The following is a 22,809-nucleotide window of genomic DNA, read 5'->3' on the forward strand; positions in this document are numbered from 1 at the left end:
TCTCTCTCTCTCTCTCTCTCTCCCCATATATACATACATACATACATACATATATATATATATGTATGTATGTATATGTGTGTGTGTGTGTGTGTGTGTGTGTGGCTTATTTCACCAGAAGAGAAATAACATATCCACAGCTATGTAAACAATTTCTTAGCAGATCTTTCCTAAGTTAGCTCTCTAGATAACTGTAACCCTGGCATATTAGTCAGTTTTCTGATACTATAATAAGTAATGGAGACAATCAACTTACAAAGAGAAAAGGTTTATTTTGGCTTTCAGATGCTGTTCGTGATCAGGCAGGCAGGCTCATTGCTATTACCCCTTTGATAGTGGTGCTGTGAGAGACCCTGAGCCCGTGGTACCCAGACAAGACTTCCTAGATTCTGGGCCCATAGAGTCTAACTCATTGAGTAAGGACACCAAGCCTGGCATCCTGAATTCATTTACTAAGATTAACATGGTGGAAGGAAAGAACCAGCTTCTACAACTGGTCAGTTCATATCTACAAATACTCCATGGCACAAGTATACACACACACACACACACACACACACGTATAATTAAAAACTAAAAATAGAGCTATGTGTGGTGGCACACATCTTTAATCACAGTACTCAGGAGGCAGAAGCAGGCAGATCTTTATAGGTTTTAGGCCAGCTTGGTCTACATATAAAGTTTTAGGACAGCCAGGGATACAGAGAGACTCTTGTCTTAAAAACAATAATAACAACAAGAATTTTTTTTGTTGAAAGATGTTAAATTTGGTCAGTAATTTGTTGGCAGCTTGCAGTAACCCTCCACTGTAGCCTTAGCCTCACAATTATAGTGATTCCTTTATTTAGCTGCTAAGCTGTGGCAAGTAAAGCCAGTTTGCCGTCAGTCCTAAGAGTGTTTATTTCATTAATTGATCGTAGGCACTGTATCTCGGATATTTTCAAGTTGTTTAGATAACAGACTTTACATCTTTTAGAGGCAGCATCTTACTGTGCAGTCTCAGAGACTCTCTATTATCACCAGTGTTAATAGAGAGCAGCAGGAGTGTTCTTATCTTGGCTGTGAAGAAACTGGGACTAATTCCAGGATTACAGAGCATGGCACACGGAGGGCTCTGTCTGTGGATTCAGCGATCTTAGAGAAGGGAGTGTGCACGGGGGGAAAGAGCTGTGTGGCCATTCTTAACTTTTTAATGGTTCAGACACAAGTGAGGAGAACCTTGGATAGGCAATAGTGACGTCTCCCTCACAGTGGGAGCTGGAGGGTCAGTGCTGCACACGCCAAGAAGCCTCACATAGAATTTCAGCATGGCCCAGAGACCTAAGGAGGTGTAGACTCCTGTGTTGAAAGACATGGCAGGGACCTGGGGAGATATTTCAGCTGCTTAAGTGCTTCCCGTGCAAGCATGAGGACTTGAGTTTGAACACCCAGAATCCATGTAAAGAGCTGGGTGCAGAGGCGTATGCTTGTATTCCAGCCCTGGAGAAATAGAGAGGAGGAGATCCCTGGAGCTCACTTGTCAGCCAAGCTATCCTGTCAGTGAGTCCCAGTTCCCTGAGATATACCCTGTGTCAAAAAACAAAGTAGAGGATGACTCCTAAAGAGTGATGTCTGACATTGACTTTTGATTTTCACACACATGCACACATGTACACATATGCGCACATGTGAATCCTCCCACACACACTTGCAAATGTGCCCACGCAAAGACAAAGCAATTGGACATCTTCCTTGGGGATCTGTTCTTATGGATTTGATTCGAATACAGTTTATTCTCTGGGCAGGTCCAATAGGTTTCCAGCTAAAGTGACACTTGGAGTCCATCACTGAAGAAACATCCAGGAGTATGGGGTCTGCTTGTGAGGGTGACCTCTTCTAGCCCTGATGATCAGACACAACACCATCTGCCAGGCTCTGTTACTGTCCTGTTTTCTCGATAGAACATCATGCTCTTTGTAGAGGGTTTGGAAACAAGACTTCAACATGACATTGAGTTCTGTGTAATGAGTTTTCTCATTAAGGTAAATTTGAAGGCTGTGAGGTAGTCTGTGTAAGGAAACAGTCTGAACAGAGACATAGAAAAGCAGATTCACTTGATGCCCCAAAACAAGGCAGCCAAGACAGACGTGAGGGAGCCTGTCTTGATAAGTTCAGTTGCATGTTATAAATTCTTTAGCTTCAGGAGTGCATTTGGGGATTCAAAATTGGGGAGGGACACTTGACTCATGACTTAGTTTTCTTTTATGCACATGTGTGCATGTGTGAGTTGCATGCGTGTGTTTGTATGTGTGTTTGAGTCAGGGAGGACGCGTGTGGAGGTCAGAGAACAACTTGTAGGAGTCTGTTCTCTCATTCTTTCCCTTCACTATGTAGATTGTGGAGATCAAACTCTAGCTGCCAGATTTGGCAGCCATTCTTTTTACCCAGAAAGCTCTTTCCAGCCCCTTACTTGACTTTTGTAGCTCTCAAATCTCACCATTGCAGCCAGGTGGATGGTCAGACCCAGAAGAAACAATGTTGACATAATATAGGAAAAGACATACAAGTCATCTGATTAGTAGTGAGTTAGAAACACAGATGTTTTTGTCCAGATGCTAGCAGCTCATTTCAAGATGGCGGAGCTGCTGTTCAGTAATGTTGAATTTCAAGAAGTGAGTGTAGGTGGCTCTTGCCCCTTCCAAGAAATGCTTTCTTTATCTAGAATTCCCATAAGTGGGGTTTTTCTGCATGGATGAAACCGTTCACCTAAGTTTCGTAGGTAGGATATCTGCAAAGGAGAGATTGGGAGGAAGAGAAAGGGTGATAGGTCACGAGTGAGGATGATGTGCAAAGTTCATCCAAGCCAACAGAAATTCTTTCTGAGGATCGTACAGAACACTAGAGGGCTATCTAGGTACTCACTCTAGCTAATGACAAGGCATTAAATTAAGTAGAGCCTACTAGTCTCTCTCCTCACCTACCTTTATCTTTTCCCAGATTTTGAGCTGATCAGTGCAACTAGTTAGAGAATTGTCAATGTTGCTGAGTTCTGAGACTTAACCAAGCAGTGCATGATAACCTCATCTGAGAGAAGCTAAGAACTGTGTACTCAGTTTGGAGTTTGCTGGAACCATGAACAAGGGCTGCTGTATATACTATGTCAGACAAAGAGTAGTTTGATCCAGAGTTTAAGGGAGAGCAGAAAGCTGGCTGTTTTCTACACTGTTATCTTCTGGGAAAATCAGAAGCATAAGCTGTTGAAAGGATGTGTTTCCTGGTGGATGACTTCAAGATTACCCTGATGATTTCCGCTGTCCTTGGGGCAGCATTCGAAATGCTTGATTCTCAACTTTGCTTGAATTATTAGTTAATTCAAGGCAAGAGAGGGACAATATGAAGCCTGAATGGCATCCACTTTGACTTCACTGGAATTGTCTGCTTGTAAATTGTTAGTGTCAAGTACAGGGAACTCTGGGGGCAAAACATACAATTGTTATTCACTGTGTATCGACAAAAATGAGTATTTGAAAGTCATTTTCTCTTGAAACCATTCATTCATTTCTGCTCCATGGAGTCTGAAAATTCTGTAAAGTTGCAGAGATGTGATGAGAAATGATAATTGAAACTGGGAAAATGATTAGCAAGGGAGGAGAGTCATCCTCTTCCTGCTGCTTCAAGGAAACCTTGCAGTGTACCATCCCATAGAAATGTGGGAAAAGGTGACCAGTTCTCCCATAGCAGTGTATTAGCGGGGACAGGAATGGCTTCTGTGAAATCATGCATGGGTCACACATTCTCTGTGTGGTTCCAGAAGAAAGAATGGGGTATTCCGAAGAGATATATCTAGTCTCATTTTTAAGAACTACAGAGTAGTCTGGCATGCCCATCATGAAGGTGGAACTGGAGCTCCATGGGGGAACAGATCTTGTAGAGAAGTAATAAAAGAGGTTTTTGGATTGGAAGGGATACTGAACTTGTTCTTTCTGGAAACAGTTACTATATTTTCCATAGATGCTAAAGTCAATCCATGTTTATTTTATGAACATCTTAAAATCTCTCAGAGTTCTGCCCTTTTTTCTCTCCTTTATCTGCTCTGTGTTTCTCCTGACTGTAGCATGCGTTAGCAAGCTTCCTTGGCTCCACTGACTCTAAGGTGTTTGTCTCTGAGATGATGACATACGCATAGTATCATGGAGACAAAAAAAATACTGGTCCAGAACTCAAGAGGTTCTTAGTGTGGTTCTGTATTAACTCGATTTCTTTCTATTTGTTATTTTCTGAGACTAAATAATTTTTGGCTAAATCTCGTGTACACAAGTTGGCTTAAAATGATTATATAGACATTATATGTATTAACATGCTTGAATTTTAGATTTTCTAAAATTTTTCAAATTATTCATTTATTTTCTGTATATGAGTACACTGTGGCTGTCTTCAGACACACCAGAAGAGGGCATCAGATCCCATTACAGATAGTTGTGAGCCACCATGTGGTTGCTTGGAACTGAACTCAGGTCCTCTGGAAGAGCAGTCAGTGCCCTTTACTGCTGAGTCATATCTCTAGCCGCTAAATGTTTTTTCTATATGTGTTTTTCCATCTTGTCTCTAAAGTCTTTGATTTTTATCAGAGTTCATAATATACACTCTAGCATTTCCCTCAGAGTGTGTGTGTTTCCTCAGCCATTGTTCACTGTCCACTGTTCACCATTTTTTCTTTTTTAGTGCAGGTCTCTTACCTGCCTCCAGCTTGCTAAGAAGCAAGCTTTCCCACAAATCTTAAGGGCCACCTGTTTCTACCTCCATGAGCATGAGCAGAGTATGGGTCTCCTTTTCTGAGTTGAGTTTGGACTTTATTTCATAACTCCTTTAATAAGCCATGGAAGAGGAGTGATATGACCTACAAGATGACACTCATAGGGGATGAGGCATGGAAAGGGAGAGTCTGTCATCAAGAGAGCTCATGGTCACCAAGGTACTCAGAACTGGGGCACAGTGCATTACACTTTTACATCTCCACAGTAGTCCTGAGGAATTAGGGCCCTCTTTTGTGTGTGAGAGCAACTGTGTTCCTACATGCTCTCATTTGTGCTCGGCCTCTCGAGAGGCCAGGGAACAGCCTTGGGTGTCATTCCTCAGGCGTCATTTACTTTTTACAATGAGACAGGGTCTCTCACTGATACTCACAAAATAGGCTCAGCTTGCTGAGCAGCAAACAAGGCTCCACACCCCAAGAAGGGAGGTTACAACCATGTGCTGTTTTGCCCATTTTTTCTTTATGTGAGTTGTAAGGATGGGACTTACGTTATTATCCTTGTAAAGCAAAAACTTTATTGACTAAGATATATCATCAGGCCCTAGAAACAAGCATCTTGGAGAATACAACTATACTATTGTCTCTTTATGATATATTTGATATTTGATAACAGCCCAGCAGCCAACTTGGGGCAGTTTTCATTCTCAATTAAATTAATTTAAAAAGATTTCACATATGTGAATGGTAAATGACTCCCTTTCCTCTCTCCAGCCCCTTCCAAGTCTTACTGCTCTGTTCTCTCTCAAATTCATGGCCTCTTTGTCTTTATTATTGTTACAAATATATATGAATAAATATATAAATACTGCCTGCGAGTCCATTTGGTTTTGATTACATATGTATGTATTTAGGGCTGACCACTTGGTATTGGATAACCAATTAGGAGCTCCATCCTGGGGAAGCCTAACTCTCTGTTTCTCAGCAGTCATTAATTATACCTAAAGGTCTTCGTCTATGACATTTCCCTCATCCATGTTGGAATATTGATTGGTGGTATCATTGTTCAGGTGTTGTGCAGTCAACCACATTGTGGAGATTTCAGGGCTGTAACTTCCCTGTCATGTCTAGAAGGTACAATTTTGAAGCAGAAGTCCTGGTCCTCTGGTTCTTAAAATATTTCTGTCCCCTCTTCTGTGCTGTTCCCTGAGCTTTAGGTATTAGGGATTATATCGAAGATGCACCATATCAACTGGGATGGGGTATCCCATGACCAACTGTTCTTCACATTTGACTAGATACATTGTGGCTTTCTGTTGGTCTCAGTCTGCTACACATAGAAGTTTCCATTTATGCTACACTGTACCTAACAACAGCCCCCAAAACAACCTGGGAAGTTCTTCTTAGTCAAGTGTGATAGCTCATGTGTGTCAAGGCCTGAACTTACCATCAGTGTTGGTTAAGGAGACATGAGAGCGAAGTCTGAAACATTCTTGCCTAGGACCTGATGCCAGGGCTGAACCTGTGACCTTCTATCTTCTCTGTAGTTGAAGTTTCTCAGGCAAGCTGTCATTCTGTGGCATTCAGTTGCCCTGTCCATGGGAGTAGCACTGATAACGTTGCTTTCCAACTCCTTAGCCTAGGCTTTGATTTTGTTTCTGAGCAAATACATATTGATTTAGTCTTAAAAACATTGAGGTCTCATATCCTTGGTGTAAATTACTTTTGAGATGGTTCTAGCAAACTTTCAGGTATTGGTAAGTATCACACGTTTTAATTACGAGAGTTGAGACAAGGAGGTTCCCTGGAAGTCAGTTGTCGATGAGTTGATGTTCGTCTTTCTAGAAGCATCCTTATTCTTTATGTGAGCACCCTTCCCTGCTTTGCTAGCCACCTTGTTGTGTCATAGAACATTTTTTGGGTGGTCTTTTTTTGCAAAGGGCATGCATGTATTTTGACTCTTTAAAGGGTTTTGGTACACAGTTAAACAAACATATAGTGAAGATGTACTAAATGCCCTTGTGATCCTACTAGACAAGTGTGGGTCATTCCAGTGACCTTTCTGTTCCATTTGCTGCAGGTGACAAGAAGTACATCATGGGGCCCAAGCTTTCCACTCTTGATGCTACTGTCTTTGGACACTTGGCACAGGCGATGTGGACCTTACCAGGGACAAGACCGGAGCGGCTAATCAAAGGCAAGCAGTAATCCTCTTCATGTTGTAGGAGTTGCGGGGGTGGGGGGGGTGGGCAGCCATATGGGGAGATGGGTGCAGTGAGAAGCAGTGACACCCACACTTCTGTGTCCCCAGCATGTAGCTAATTTTGTATCCACCCCTTTCAGTGCTTTTGCTCTCCTGGTAGAAGCTTTGCCAAGAGAGCTGCAATAAAGAGCAGGGTTAGTTCAGTCAGGACTGTCCCAAAGCCAGGTGTGTGAGTGGCCTGGGTAGGGTAGTTTTCTGCGGGAGCTTTGGAACAAGCAACCAGGACGCACTTGGCCTTGTTGTGTGTATGAGTATGTTAAGGTGAGTTTTAGTTCTTTGGTTTTAGCTGTTGACAGAGTCACGTACACTGCTCTTGGAACTACTTGACATAGTGGAAAATTCTCCTTAATTTAGATGAAGATGGAGACAGACTGAATAGCCAGCAATTCTTAAATGTGCATGTCCCAAAGCCTCTTCAATTTCAATTCCTCGATTAGGTTAACTATAATTTGTCTTAAAATTTTGACTTTCTTTGTAATCTGCGTTATCAGTAATAGTCTTTCTGCATTTTTTATTGTCAATGTACTATGTAACATTTTCTGTTCTTTATCTTTTAAATTTTATTTATTTAGTGTGTGTGTATGTGTGTGATATATATGAACATGGGGCACATGTGGGGAGATCAGAGGATAACTTTTAGGAGTTGGTTCTCTTTCTATTATGTGGATTTTGGAGATCGAACTCAGGTTGTCAGGGTTGATAACACTTATCTGCTGAGCAATCCCACCAACATTTTCTTTTTTAATAATTTACTTATTTTTTTCAAATCGTAATTTTTACTCATTCACACAGGGGTTATAAGCACAAAAAGGCAGGATGTGGGGAAGGGGATGACACTGGAGCGCGGGTATTCAGGGGGAATACAGATATCTTTCCTAACAGGGTATCGGCTGCCACAAACATTTTCTATGATGTCATTTTCCATAAGTCATTTTCTATGGTGTGTGTGTGTGTGGCCACTGGTCCCATGTTTGGCAAATATTTACTGGTAATGACCAGGACAGGTTGCAGCTAATGCTGGGGATGCTGCAGGCCTCTCCTTCATCCTCATTCTTACTGGACATCACTGATCTTGGAGAAAGTTGATCTTGGATTCTGGGTCAGCATGATGGTGACCAATGAAAATGTTCACAGATTTTTTTGAATATTAGGGATATTAAGGTGACACGGGAAGATAACACTAATTACTTTTTTTTCTTTTCTTGAAAAGGCAGAGGAGGGTATTTCCACTTGGGAAATTCCGAAAGAAGACCCTTTATCCTAGGACTCTAGGATTGCCTTGTGGGTAGAGGAACATTCAGGTTTAAAGTTGTCTGAGAGTATCACTTTACTTTTTTCCTTTCTTTATTTACTTGATTAGATCTTCCAATTAGAGAGTAATACATAATGTTTACCAGTTGTCTCTTTTTGTTGCTGTGGCCATAACATTCATTTATAGTTCTCAGTTCCCTGTGATTATCGGTGGTACCTGGGGAGGTATTTTATGCTCCCCCCCACCTCAAGGAGGAAACGGAACATTTTGTATATGTCTCCTTAGGGGAATGCTCCATTCTCAGTTTCTGCCTCCTTAGCATGAGCATAAAGACCCTCTTCAGAAGACAAGGTCTTAGGTCACATGGACCACACTATTGCGGTTTAAGAATAAAAATGCTGAGCTCTAACCAGTAGAAGACCGTAGGTTCACAGGCCCACAGGGCCCTGTGTTGTTATGCTTGTAGAGGGAGTGTCAATTTCAGGAGAACACTAATCAGGGTCTGGAAAGTTTTCATGACATGAGAAAATATTTGCAATAATGTTCATGGGATAACAGGTAACGACAATCTAGATTAAGTAGAAAAGACAAATTAAATTAAAGTTATAGCTGTGATTATCTTCAATGGGTAACATGGTAAGTAATCTTTTTTTCTTTATGTGTTTATACAATTACTATCCACAGGCTTAGAGTCTTCTGAATTATGTTATTTTCTTTAGTAAAAAATAAAGCAGGGTAGTTAGACTCTACTCGACAGAGTCATCAGTGTAGGAACAGATCAAATGACCGTGACAAGGGACTGAGGAAATAATTAGAGTGTGACGCGTCCACACAATGCACTGCAGATGACTGTGGTTGCTGCACTGTGAAGTTCAGAGGTCCTCGCTCTGTGTTGTCAGGAGAAAGAGTTAGGCACAGACTCCAGTGAGTGCAAGGCTGTGTAATTACTTGAAAGTATTTTCTATAAGAGTATACAAATGCTATTGAGAATGAGTTACTGAAAATTCTTTATTTTGCTTATTGAGATTTCCTAACTTTTAAAGACTAAACACGGATTACATGTATAATAAGTGAAAAATGTTTATATAGCTATAAAGACATAGTCTTACAGTAAGAGATGATCAAATACTATTTATAAGCAACACTGCCATCTAGTGGATCAAAGTCAAAACTCATGCAATTTCTTCATTTTTTTTTTGGAATTAGGAAACAGTGGTCAGATACTATATCATATTTATAATTGTGTGTATAGCTGTTTAAATTAAAATATTTAAAAGAGCAAAACCATAAGTTTCACTATGTGTGTTTGTTGGCACAGTTATCTGTAAGGTCAATTCTGAACTGTTTATGGAAAATATATGGCCAAGTTTTTAAATTTTTTTATTTTCTTTTTTTTTCTTTTTATTGTTTTTCATTAGACAAGAACAGGCTTCTAGGAGATCACAGCCAAACATGAGAAAATAAAGTCTAATAAGATGAAGCAAACCCATCACATAGGAGTGGACATGGTAACCAAACAGGAGGACCATGGTCCCGAGAGCAGGCATGAGAGTCAGAGGCCCACATGTTCTTACACTCAGAGTCCCAAAAGATACTAAACAAAAAGTTATCATATACATATAGTGCCGATCCAATAGGCACTGTGCTTGCAGCTTTAGTCTCTGTGAGTTCACATGTGCCTTGCTTAGTTGATTCAGAGGGCCTTGTTCTCCTGGAGTCCTTTGTCCACCTCTGGCTCTTTCTGCCCCCTCTCTCAGTCACACCCTTACAAGCCACTCCCTTCACTACCCTCTGACCTTCTCCTCAGAGTACCAACCCACCCTAGCACATCCAAGTTGCAGCAGGACTAAGCATATCCTCTCCTGTTGAGGCCAGACAAGGCAGCCAAGCTAGAGGAAGGGGATCTAAAGGCAGACAACAGAGACAGACACAGCTCAATCCAATTATGAGGGGACTCACATGAAGACCAAACTGTACATCTGGTACTTATTTGCAGGGGGCCTAGGTCAGACCATGCATGCTCTTTGGTTGGTGGTTTAGTCTATGTGAGCTGCCGTAGGCCAGGTTAGTTGACTCTGTAGATCTTGTGATGTCCTTGACTTCTCCTGCTCAGTCAACTCTGAGGTTTTAATCCCAGTCATGAGGACTCATCTTATCCTTACCACCTCTTGACAACCCACCTCCCAATGACATCTCCTTGGGAGTTTGGATGGTAACACTTGGATTCCGGGAGATGGGGAACACAGACATTCTGACCACACCACTGTTAGGTCGTTGCCTTTGAGCGCTAACTCTTGCTTCTCCGCCACACTGCAGGTGAGCTGATCAACCTTGCCATGTACTGCGAGAGGATAAGGAGGAAGTTCTGGCCCGAGTGGCAGCATGACGACGACAACACCATCTATGAGTCTGAGGAGAGCAGCGAGGGTAGCAAGACTCACACACCCATGCTGGATTTCAGCTTTTACTCAAGGACAGACACCTTTGAAGATGAGGGGGCTGAGAACAGTTTTTCCAGGACCCCAGACACGGATTTCACCGGACACTCTCTCTTTGACTCTGACGTGGACATGGATGACTACACAGAACACGAACAGTGCAAATGATGCCCCATCATGGACCCTTTTCTCAGGAGTCACCACTCCCTGGGGTTGGTCTTGTTTCCCAGGTAGAAACCCATCTGAGCTGGGAGGAGACCTTCAAGCTTGGGCCAGTTTTAACATGCTAACTGGATTATAAGCCGCCTTATTTCTTTCCTTTTTTTTTTTTTTTGTACAAACAAAACCACAGAACCATTCAGATGGCTCCGTCCAGAACAGACAAAACAAATATCAGCATGGTACCTGAAATCCATTTTTGTTTTCATTAGAAAACCAATATTGTGTGGGAGGTACACGAGTGGGTTGTCAACTGGTATTGCTCCTGTTCAACTGAGGACTTGGTTGTCAGATGGATTCTTGACCATCTTTCATCGACTGGGGTTTTAAGGAGTGAGAAATATCATCAGAAAAGATGTAGGAGTTTGTGCCCCTTGGCTGCTGTTGTACTTTGTGTGTGTACTTGTATGTCGAGACAGAAGTCAAGTGAAGTCCACCAATATTCAGTGGATGGCTGTTCCGTGTGTGGCGCTGAGTGGGAGTGCTACGCAACACGAGTGTCATTCTCACTGCCAGTGACTGCCAGTGACTGGCTGTGTGATTGGGGCAGGCCCTTTAACTATTGTGTGCCTCATTTCCCCCACCTGTATGGTGGGGGTTACAATACTCTCCACCTACCTACCTCACAGGGGTGTTGTGGGGACTCACGTGGCAGCATTAGTGTGATGCTTTAAACCTCCGGGAAGTGGTGCAACATGAACCTATTTTCTTCTTCATCGTGCTTCATAAATGTTAGGGTCTAAGGGCGAAGGACTTTCCTACTTGGGCAACAAGCGCAGTCACTTGCCAAGGGCTGTGCAGATGAAACACACACAAAGCCAGTTAGGACTGTGTCATTATTTTCTGTGACTTTGCTGGAGGAACTTTGGAAGGAACTTTGCAAATCAGCAACAGCTACGCATGGTCCTCTGCTCTGTGCTTTACAGAACAGCACCTCTTTCTTTGCCAGGTGCATCAGAATGTGGCTTTGCTGCACCCTGCAAGTGCTAACTTATCTGTGTTTATTGATTTGGAGAAGATAAAGCTTAGGGCCACGGCAGGTTAGCAGAGATAAAGGAAAGTAGTTGACTTTGGAGGCAGAAGCTTGTCAACTGTTGTGTGTGTGTGTGTGTGTGTTTAAGATGGAGATGTATTAGAAAAAGAAGCATGAAGGTGTTCCTTGTGTCTAAGTCCTCTGCAGTTTCCTTGTCAGGTGTCCCCCTGTTGTTGGGTGACAACATGATATCACTGACACCAAATCCTAGTGTTTCATGGTCGCTCATCCCTTCCCATTACCCCTTTCCCTGTTATCTCAGGCCACAGAGCCTCCAAACTGGTGGGATTTCGCGGTCTTTGTCTCTGAAGATAGCATTGAATAGCTTAGTTCATTTCACAGGCAATTGATGGGCAAGGTTTCTGTGTGATGGCTGTGGATTTGGGCTGTAAGACTTAACTGTGCACCAGTGGCTTTACTTCTGATCAACTGGGTAAGGATTAGTTCACACAGAGTTGAAGAGGCCCTTTGAAGATGGAAGTTTCTGAGAAATTAATCTCTGATTGAAAAGTAAACTCTTTTTAATATAGCTGTTCCACAAAATTTTTTAGGGTGTTGTCCATTTTCAAAGAGGCAGAGAGGCAGTGTTTTGAAAATGTTTGCCACTTAAGCAGCCTTAGGGCATATGGAAATGGGAGTAACGTTCAACTCTTTTTTTTTTGTTCTCTGTCTAGTTTATTATTATTTTTTTAAAGAACATTCATTAAAAGCAAGTTTAATCATGTCAACAAACATTTTGGTTACCTTTAGAAACAAGATTCTCTTTTAAGAAGCTGACAGGGAACTCTTCAGGATGGATGGGCTTTCACCTCCATCCGACTCAAGTGGCAGAGATTAACTAATAGTACCAGAGGCTTAAAAAGTGTACTTAATGAAGTTCCTGGCTTACTTAAATAGACTGTGTTCGCAGAGCAGGTCAGTGGCAGAGCTGAAGCTCAGTACAGTCCTGTGGAAATGCTCCAGTTTTTTCCTTATTTGCTTCATGGCTGTGCTCTGGCATTTAGTCTTAAATCTCATCTTATTCAGAATCTTGTCTGCACGGTAATGCAGCCACAGCACGTTATTGTAAGGGTGATACTCACCCCAGCAGTTTTTGTTCTCCTTCCTCATGAGCCTGTAGATCTCAAACTGGTAGTCACCTTCTCCTGTAAATAGGTCCTCTTCAGTGGAGATATCAATGTTGAACTCTTAAGTTAGACATTCCTACCCGTAGAAAGCTTAGCTATGAATATTTCGTATTAAACCATTCCTATTGGGAGGACCTGTTTGAGGAGTAGTGAGAGAGAGTGGAGAAAGTGCGCATGAGTGACATGCTTGGGTGTCTCCTGGTGTTCTAAGCAACTGGTGACAGGTCTGTGCAACTAGGGAGACTTGGACAGAGCATGGGTAGGAGGGCTGTGGATTTGACTCTGCACACATTTCTTGTCTGCTTCCCTTTCTCAGCTGGAAAGAAATGCCTGACACTTTGCAGATGAGCAACTGTTCTTTCCAAGTGACGCTTTTTCCTGTAAGAATGTTTTCAGTCTGGGTATGTGGATGAATATCTGCTTTTTTATGCATTACTTGGAGGGAACCTCCTTAGATAGGCGATGCTGGCTGTGAACAATCAATGGTTGTGAGGGCAACTCATTTGACCCAGGTCCCCTGTGAAGGGGTGTGATGAACGGGTATTACTAACTGGAGTCATGGGTACTTGAGCAGCTTATAGCTAGGTACAGATTGGAATTAGAACCTGAGAATATACCCCTGTTTCCTTTCTCCACATAGGTTATTAAAGCAAAGTGACCAAGACAAAAATCACAGCTATGTGGGTCTTTATGGGAGGCCTTCACTTATTTATATGCTGCCCAGATTTGAAGTCCTTTCCAGTTTGGTGAACAGGTGCACCTTATAAGGAAACAAATGAGGAATTCAGAAACATTTTACTCATTTGCTCAAGTCACTCCCTACCCACCCCCACAGAAATAATTGAAGGAAGCACAGTCTTTTATATAAATAGATGCTTTTGATTGGACAGAACCCAGGGACCACATGTTATTTTAAACCTTTTATTATAGAAACAAAGCTTCTTATACATCTGCTTCCCACTCTACAATCAGTATCAATGAGCAGTGGTTATATGCCTTGGATCCATCAGGACAGTTAAAAGGGCAAAACGCATTTATGCAGAAATAGACTGTGTTGCCAGGTCTTACCATTTTGTTGTCCTATAATCAGTTGTGACCATTGACACAACCAAGGCTAGGGCAACAAAATCATCGACCACAGACTCAGAACAATTTGGACTTGAGTCTCTATTGCGGTGCAGGCCAAGTGTGTCTTCCTGTGTACACAGAGGTATCACATATACTTTTGGAAAATGAGGAAAAGTCAAGGAAAAGAAGTTTGAGATTTGTTTTGTTTGAAAGGATAGAACTGAAGAAATTCCAAGACTTAGCTCTAGAGACCCTCTTATAAGAGAGCCCCAAGGTCATCTCTGTTTCTATCCCATACCATGTATCCAAACAATAAGACCAAAACTGAAGTCTTTCACCTTGCCCTGGAGTGCTCTTGCTATCACACTACCTTGGCTTGGTTTTCTTATCAATCCATGTTTCTGAGTAATTGCTCCACGTTCAGTACCGGCACACCCCACCCTGGCTCTGAGTGCTAGGTTCCTATGTCCTTCACCTTCCACATTTAGTCAGGCTGGTTCAGACCAACTCAAGAGACCTCTCCTAGTACAGCACTGCTAGGCTCTATGAATAATAAGAAGATGGATTTACAAATTTCCAATACTCCCCTCTCTGTCTTTTATTATCGTTAAGATAACTGTTCACTCATTCATTCACTCACTCAGCATGTGCTGAGCATCTACCCTCTCTCTGACTAGGAATAGAGTTAGCTGATGGGGCAGACATCACATTCTGACTTTAGGGCATCCTCTTTTGTTTAGGTTTTTGTGGTAACGTTTACATGCCCAGAGTTTTTCCATACCCAGCTCACACATTCCACTGGAGTAATCTTTGGAAAACTTTTGGTCTCTAGAGGGGTATTTATTGGCTCAGGCTGAGGTTTCCTCCCTTTGGGTTTGACATTCTCACTTTCTTCACTTGTCTCCGAGGACTCTCTAGTGCAGCAGATCCATTTCTTATTACCTACCCATGCCTCCCATGTGCCACCGTTGTGCTTCGGGTCACGACAGTCCCTCTGCTGAAATGCCCTACCCTTTGGCCCCAGTCACTCATCTCTTAAGGCCCAACTTCATCAGTTCCGCATGAAGAATTCCCAACTTATTATCATCCCCCTTTCCTCTAAAAACAAAAACACTTACCATTTCTTTCCCTGAAGGGTAGATGGGAAAAGCATGCTCAAAGTGGGCCGCATTCTATGAAGTAATGGGTTTTCAGTGTGTATTTCGGTGCCTCTATTGATAATCTAATGAGAGTCCTAGGCTCTATTCCCAGAAAAGTGCATATATGCAAATAGCTGAAATTTTACATATAAATTCATAGATTTAGATAGTGGAATTGCTCTTCAATTCCTTAGGGGGTCCACAGACCCCAGATGAAGAGGTCTTGTTCTAATGAGTTACTGAATGTTGCTGTTGTTCTTGTCGTTTACACATCCAGGGAGGACATAATTGGAACGAGATGTGTGAGAAGTGATGTCTATTGTTACCAACCCTGAGTAAGTGTTGAGCGATGGAGAGAGGAGAAAGAACAGCTGCTTCACATTGTTTAAGAAAATATCTTTGTTCAGACAGATTTGGGATGTTGTGTGTACATGTCTTTGTGGTTGCATGTGCCTTTGAGGGTGCACAACCCAGTATGGGGAATTGGATCCTGCCCAGGTGGAGAGACAGATGTTTGTGGGACCTGGGTGCTGGGATTCGAATTCTGGCCCTCGCTATTGAGCAGCAATCGCTCTGAACCACTCAGCCATCCCTCTAGCCCCGGATTAGCAGCTTTGAAAGTGATATAGTTTCTTGTTGCTGTTACTGTTACTTATTTTAACCACTTCCACAGCTGATGTAGCAAAATGTGTTTAGGATCCGGGAGACATGGTTTCTGCCTGGAAATTTACCACCTCTGAGTGGGTAAGCAGCTGTTTTGGGACTGAAGGTGGGAAAGAAGTGGTTGGGTCTTTTTCTTTTGTTGTTAATTGTTCATTTCCTTATGGAATAACATCTACGCAACAAGTTTTCCTGTGTTCATTTTTTTTCTATGGGTCAATTGCTGATTGTATTTTCAATAAAATGGTAGTGCATTGTGTTGGTAGAGATCAGCTCAGTTTATTCTTGCATTAAAAAAAAACCCAAACCAGAACTAAGTTCTCTTTAGTGCTCATGACTGATCTAGAATGCTTTCTGAGCTTGCAGTATTGTTTGAGTAGACCTAGGACTATACTTTTGACTTTGAAAGCTGAGCTCTGTCAGTCCTTCTTTAGCAGGCCAGAGAGAACTGTATGCGACTGTGACATGCTTTACCTTTATATGATCCTTCTAGTGACCTGTAAGAACCTGCAGCATACACAAGGACCCCTCAAGTGGGGGGGGTAGGACTGGAGTTCCCCTTGCCTATAGAATTCTTACTAATGCCATGGGGAGGTACAAACACATGTAGGACACTTTCCTCATTTTAATTCTTCACCTGGAGCTTAGGTCTTTAGACTTTGAAGACTATCTGAAGTCCTGAAGAAGTAGTTGCTGGAGCCAGTCAATACCTTGCCCTCCAGAGGACAGTTATGGGAAGTGAACGTGGCTTAAGGGAAAAGGACATAGCTGTTCTACAGCCAACAGACAGTGTGGCTTTTGCAGGAGCAGAGACCTTCCCCGGACCTAGAGTTTCTGAAAATCATCTTGCTAGACCATGACAACTACAAAGCTCTGCTTTCAGGAGAATAGTGGCTCCAAAATATCTAATTTGTGGGCACAGAAGGAGTCTTTGAAATAGTGAAACAAATAAGTCATGAAAGTGGTTTCCCACCTAGTCCTATGCTTTGGAATCCGTTCTGGGAACAGTTAATTCCAGTATTGCTTCCTAGCACTTAACACCACGACTGTCTCTCGTTACAGCTTTAGCTATCTTAAGATGATCTACTGACTGCTGAATGGTAGACATATACACTTATCGTGAACAGTTCATTTTACAAAAAGTAGTTTTGCTAACTGAGTAATTACTCTCCCACCCTCTGTTAGCAAGCATTTATGGTTATTTATTTGCTTTTATTCTGTGGCTCTAGATTACTGTGCACTTCATTTGTCAGTAATATTTTAATCTTTTTCTTTATTTAGCATTTAAGTTATCTTCTGAGCTTTTAAAAAATGGATTTAGCTTGTAAATTAAAACACTTGTTTCAGGCTAAAGAGAGGAACACTCTTCAGTTTGTGGAGTTTACCCTTTAATAGTTGTTAATAGATGTTTAGGTCTTTCATATTTTCTTTAATCCTACCCCTTCTAAGAGATCACTTTTGGCTTATTAACCAAGCCTGGTGGCTAGATTTTAACTTTTAACTAACTAACTAACTAACTAACTAACTAACTAATTAATTGCAATAATATGACCGAAGAGAACATTCAAATGTTTGGCAGGTCTCTGCATCAGCAGGAATGACATGTTTCTGTGACTCCCTGTCAAAGTGATTTTGCCTCAATAGTAAGCTGCATGAGATCACATCCTGCCAACTGAAAACAGGTTTTACCAACTGACCTGTACCAGATTAAATGACAACTCAGGTTTTAATTTGAGTGATGGTTACTTCATGATGGCAGTTAGAAAATAAGGTTCCAAGTCTTCTTTCTGTGGTTCTTAGCCTTTCACTGATACAGGAGAGAAAGAAATTGCAACAAACACCAGGATTCAGGTAATGGTGAGGTGTGGCTGGGTTGGAAATGTCTTGCTCATGGAAAGGTTTTTAGGTGAGGGAATGTTATAAAAATAATAAAAAGCATAGGATTCCAAATGAGAAACAGTCTGCACGGTGACAGACTGCCTATGGATGCATATGTGGCCAGTGTAAGAAACAGTGAAGCAACATTTATCTTAATTTCTCACCAGAGACACAATCCCTGAATGCACAGCCTTGTTCATCTCTGTCTCAGTACTCCTGTCTTGGTAACGTCCCACAGGGTTGGCATTTTGCAGAGAAACTTACAGGTTCTGACCCAGTGTGTTTGTTTACTCCTTTGAGTCTTTATTCTACTATCAAAAGTTATGGCTCTCATAAACAATGCACAAAGCAATTATATTTTATTTGAGAAGTTTAAAAAAAATCTTTGGAGACGGCACAAGTCATCTATATTTAGACATCGGTCTAAACCATTGTGTTTAATTTATTAGTAGAACTTTCTGTGCTTGTCTCTCTTTATTTTCTTATAGTAAATGCAGATGTGTATGTACAGACGGTGCTGCGTGTATGCATATGGCTCTGCTGATGTATAACGTCCATTACACAGCACCTCGGGCCTAGGCATTGGAAAGTGTGCGATTCAGTAGAATTCAGGGAATGGAGACGGTTGCTTAGATTGCACCCTGAAAGCTGTAACTGATTAGAGGATGCGTCTGTAACTGGTGTGGCAGGATGGCTTCAATGCATGGTTTAGGTCAAGTTATTTATTTATTTTTATGTAAAGTAGGTGATAAGAAGGAGTCAATCACTAGATGTTACTTGTTTTCCTTCCTCCCTACTTGAGACAAGATCTCATGTAGCCAGATCTCACTTTTACAAGAGCTCATTTCAATTCTGTTTCTGGGAACACTGAATCTAAAAATGCATTGACAACTCCTAAATGACAACTCCTAAACACCGCACTAAGGAAGACAAGAAGATGAAGGAAAAGGAACCCAAATTATTCAATACAAAATGCATTGCTAGAGAAAGTGGGAACGTTTTTGACAGGCAAGCTTTGCTAATACCTGGTAATCACCATCTCGCCCAGGAAGATGTATGGGTTTCCCCTAAAACATATGAGATAGTAGGGGCCTACAATGGCATGATATCAGCCTGCCTTTCAGTTGCGTGGGGCTGATGGAGGACATGTACCTGTATCATCTGGTTTGCAAACATAGTCAATAGCATCTCCCTATCGAGGGCCCCAGTTTGGAGGTGTCATACAGTGTTTATTTCTGGAGCTATGAGTTACTTTAGCACAGTTACTGTTAGTAGTTTACAAGCCATACTTCCACTTGTACACTTGACTGTAAGATAGATTTAAATTGTGCACTATGTTGATTATTCTATATAAATGTGGAAATTCTGTATATTTGGTCTTATGCTATATGTATTTGATGTGTAAATGATAACTAATGGATATGAAATAGTTTGCTGTGGATGTCTTCATTATAATTCATTTCTTTTGAAAATTTGAATGTTTAATCCTTATACCTATGGGGAAATATGGAAAGTAGCATAATATGGAAATATGCTGTTAAGTGGTGGCCTCTTAGATTACTAGGGGAATATTTTAGTTGTAAGGCTGCTGTACAGTTGGGCCAAGGTAATGAATTTTTTAGGCACATAAATTCCCACTTGGATTTTAAATGAGTGTGTTTCTAAAGAAGAAGCACTGGTCTTTGGGATATGTAGTGCTCCTTCTTCTTCCCCTTCACTGTGTTCCCTGTGGCCTGCACAAACACTGTGAGAAACGATAATCCTGTCCAAGAAGGAATCAGAGGGACAGGTAAGGGCACATCTTAAAGCTTTAGGTGTGGCTAGACCCTGCAATGAATCCACTTCTTATTGCCTCTTAGTCTCTATTTTTCTTCAATAAAGTAACCATGCTTTCAATTTAGAGACCCAGTGGGTGGGGTTTACATCTGGCTAAAGTGTTGCTAACATGTTCAAGTCAGAGATGCACAGATGTGGTTTTGTAAAGACAAATCTGTTTCTACATATTCCACAGTATGTGTGTGGCATTGAGCCTTAGAATAGCTGGACCTTTAGGCATGACAGGTTTTGTGGAGATAGGCAAGTTGCTTCAAATATCATCTTCAAATCTAATGCTTTGATACTGAAACACTAATTTTTACCATTTGGGGCAAAAATACAATAAGGTAATGTCCAGACTTTACCACACAATCAGACTATCTGCTAAACAGACGATGAGAGGACCTCTAATCCCACGTTTGAATCGAATGGTTTGAATTTCTGGTCTCTGAAAACTAATGGGATGGCATGTACCTCAGTGACAGTGCATGCCGAGCACTCTCAGAGTACTGGCTACCTCGTAGGCACAAATCTTGCTTAAGAACTCCATTCTCTCTCCCCCTTTCTCTCCCTCTCCCTCCCTTCCCCTCCATTCCTTCTCCCTCCCCCATCTCTCTTGTTTTTCCAAAGCAGGGTTTCTCTTTGTAGCCCTGGCTGCCCTGGAACTCACTCTGTAGACTAGGATATCCTTGAACTCAGAGTTCTGCCTGCCTTCACCTCCTGAGTGCTGAGACAAAAGGCATGCACCACTACTGCACTAAGCCTAAGATACATTCTTAACCATTCACCAGCTTATTTTTAATATATATATATATCAATCAATCAATCATATCACTATCTAGACTTGGATTGCCTGGAGCTTAATATATAGACCAGAGGAACACAAACTCACAGAGCTCCCTTTTCTCTGTCTTCTGAATTCTGGAATTAAAAGAATACATCACCATGCCCAGTCTCCATGGACCCTCATCAGGTATATTTTGGGATAAATATCCTCTACCCAAATTTAAGTTGATAGGCCAGACCCTTCAGACCCTTCTAGAACTTATATGGAGGAGAAGTGTGGACATGGGCTCTAAAGTTAGCACCTGCCTTGTTATGGAGGCATTGCTGTGCTTGCCTTTAAACTCACTAGGACAGGGGCTGTTTGCTTTCCAGCTTGTACTGCTAGAGGGTGAAAATGAACGCTTTGATGCTTATGCTGAATGTTCCATGACTTTCATAGTTTGTCTATGTTTTCTGCAAGTGCTGAGATGGATGAACTGGTCCCTGTGCTCCAGGACCTGGCAGTTCTGTCAGCTCCCATTAAAGGTTTCCCAGTTGATTATGATTCTTTTCAGCAACAGACTTTTCTTTTAGAGACTTCCCCAGCTAAATGTCATATCCTATGGACAAAAGAAAACTCTGGAAAATACAGAGGAAAGGGAGACTGTCTCTTCCTTAGGGAATTAGTGTGAGGTTGCTCTGTGTGCATGAGGGAGGTGCCTGGTTTGTTGGTATTAAAACTTAACAGAACTATCTATCTTTAGTGGAGATGCCCTTAGGGTCTGAGACTGAGATTTTCTCACCTGGGAGTAGGGGTTGGGTTGGCTTGGACAAGTGTTCTGCAGCATGTCCTGGCTAATTCCAAATACACCAAGATCCATGGCAGCCTTGAAAAGGGGAGTCAGAGAGAGGCAGAAAGGATCAGGGAGTTTCAGAGCCCTGTCCTAAGAGATGCAAAGGCTAGCCGACTGCGCTGTGGTGCCTTCTCTGCCCTTGTGGGCCTCTCTCCCACTTTACTTGAGAATTCCGGGAAGATGGCAGAACATCTGTGCATTTACTCAGTGATGTAAAATAGTTTGCATTGATGGGGTATGTGAGGAGGTAGGGCCACACTGATTGGAAGCTAACATGACTACAAGGAGGGATTTCTGAGCAGAGGACTAACATGGGCACTGCATTTAAGTGATATTTACATGAGGGCAGTCTGGGTGCAGGGCTAATCAGAGAAGAGTCCACTGTGCTGGAGAGTGGCACTGGATTTGTGTGACTTAGTGAGACAAGAGCAGGGAATAGGGCAGGGTACTGGGTGTGCAGGAGGGAAAGGCTGCAATCCTTTGGCTATGAGGGCATGGGAGAGGTGAAGGTAAGGCTGAGCTTCCTGCTCTGATGTTGCTAATGTCAGATGGGGGAGGCAAGAGAGAGGGGAACAGGCTTGGGGAGGTTAAGGAGTTTGGTGCTAGCCATACTGGACCCATCCAATAGGAGGTTGAGTCTTCCAATTGTGTGTGTGTGTGTGTGTGTGTGTGTGTGTAACCACCATGAAGAGATAGTTGAAGCACAGAGGTTGAATAGAGAACAATTATCGCATGTGTATGATGCTTAATTATCTTTAGAATAATAGAAACCATGTCTGTGCCCTTCTACATAAAATGAGGAACCTCACATGTTGATCTCCAAAATCTTCCAGCCCAAACCTCTTCCCATCCTTCCCTGATGCTGACTATTGGTCTGTAAATATTGACTTACCTTCTGCTTTGATGATCCTTACAGCATCAGAAAGAGGAGTTAATTGACCAAATCAAGTAATTATAGCTAACATTAACAAATCACTATGCATCAAGTACAGCGTTCTTACCCTCCTACACATGTAACTCATGTGATCGTCACTGCAATGCTAGGAGATATATTTTGTTCTTGTCAATATCATAATCATCACTGTAAATATTCATTTCTTTAACAGTGAGTTAATGATGCTTAACTTTATTAACCATTATTTAATTTTAAGATGGCTAGCTTTATGTGTCAACTTGAATGGGTCATGAGATTCCCATGATTGAGCACTATTTTTGAGTATGCCTTTGAGGGTGTTTCCCCAATGAGATTAGCCTTATAGGAATTTATATATGGTAGGATAAAGTTCACACTGTAAAAGACCATTGAAGAGGAATTCAGCAACACCGTGGTAAACTGAGGGCATACATACTCTGTTTTCATTCCTAGATATATATTCCTGACCCAAAGCCACAGGAATAGGATCCTGAATAACAAGGTATAGAGAGGGAGATCCAGGGATGAGAAGATACAGGAGACAGAAAGTTTGAGGCCAGAAGTCTTGCATGAGCTGATTGGCCCCTGCCAAGCAAATTTATTAAGAAGTTTTATAAGAAGTATTATTGTAAATAGTAATAATAATAAATATAATA

At 41.8% G+C, this 22,809-nt stretch overlaps 1 protein-coding gene across 1 annotated transcript in view; it reads left to right on the forward strand.

Annotated features, from left to right (window-relative positions):
• Positions 1-10,850, forward strand: part of Faxc (failed axon connections homolog, metaxin like GST domain containing) — a 49,219-nt gene extending 38,369 nt beyond the window's left edge. Inside the window, exons 5-6 of the mRNA XM_028781383.1 lie at positions 6,810-6,926; positions 10,561-10,850. Coding sequence (XP_028637216.1) covers positions 6,810-6,926; positions 10,561-10,850 — 407 coding nt within the window. The remainder of the gene's footprint in view (positions 1-6,809; positions 6,927-10,560) is intronic.
• The last annotated feature ends 11,959 nt before the right edge of the window (positions 10,851-22,809 follow it).

Source organism: Grammomys surdaster, unplaced genomic scaffold, assembly GCF_004785775.1.
Source record: "Grammomys surdaster isolate TR1022 unplaced genomic scaffold, NIH_TR_1.0 97, whole genome shotgun sequence".
Lineage (NCBI taxonomy): Eukaryota > Metazoa > Chordata > Mammalia > Rodentia > Muridae > Grammomys > Grammomys surdaster.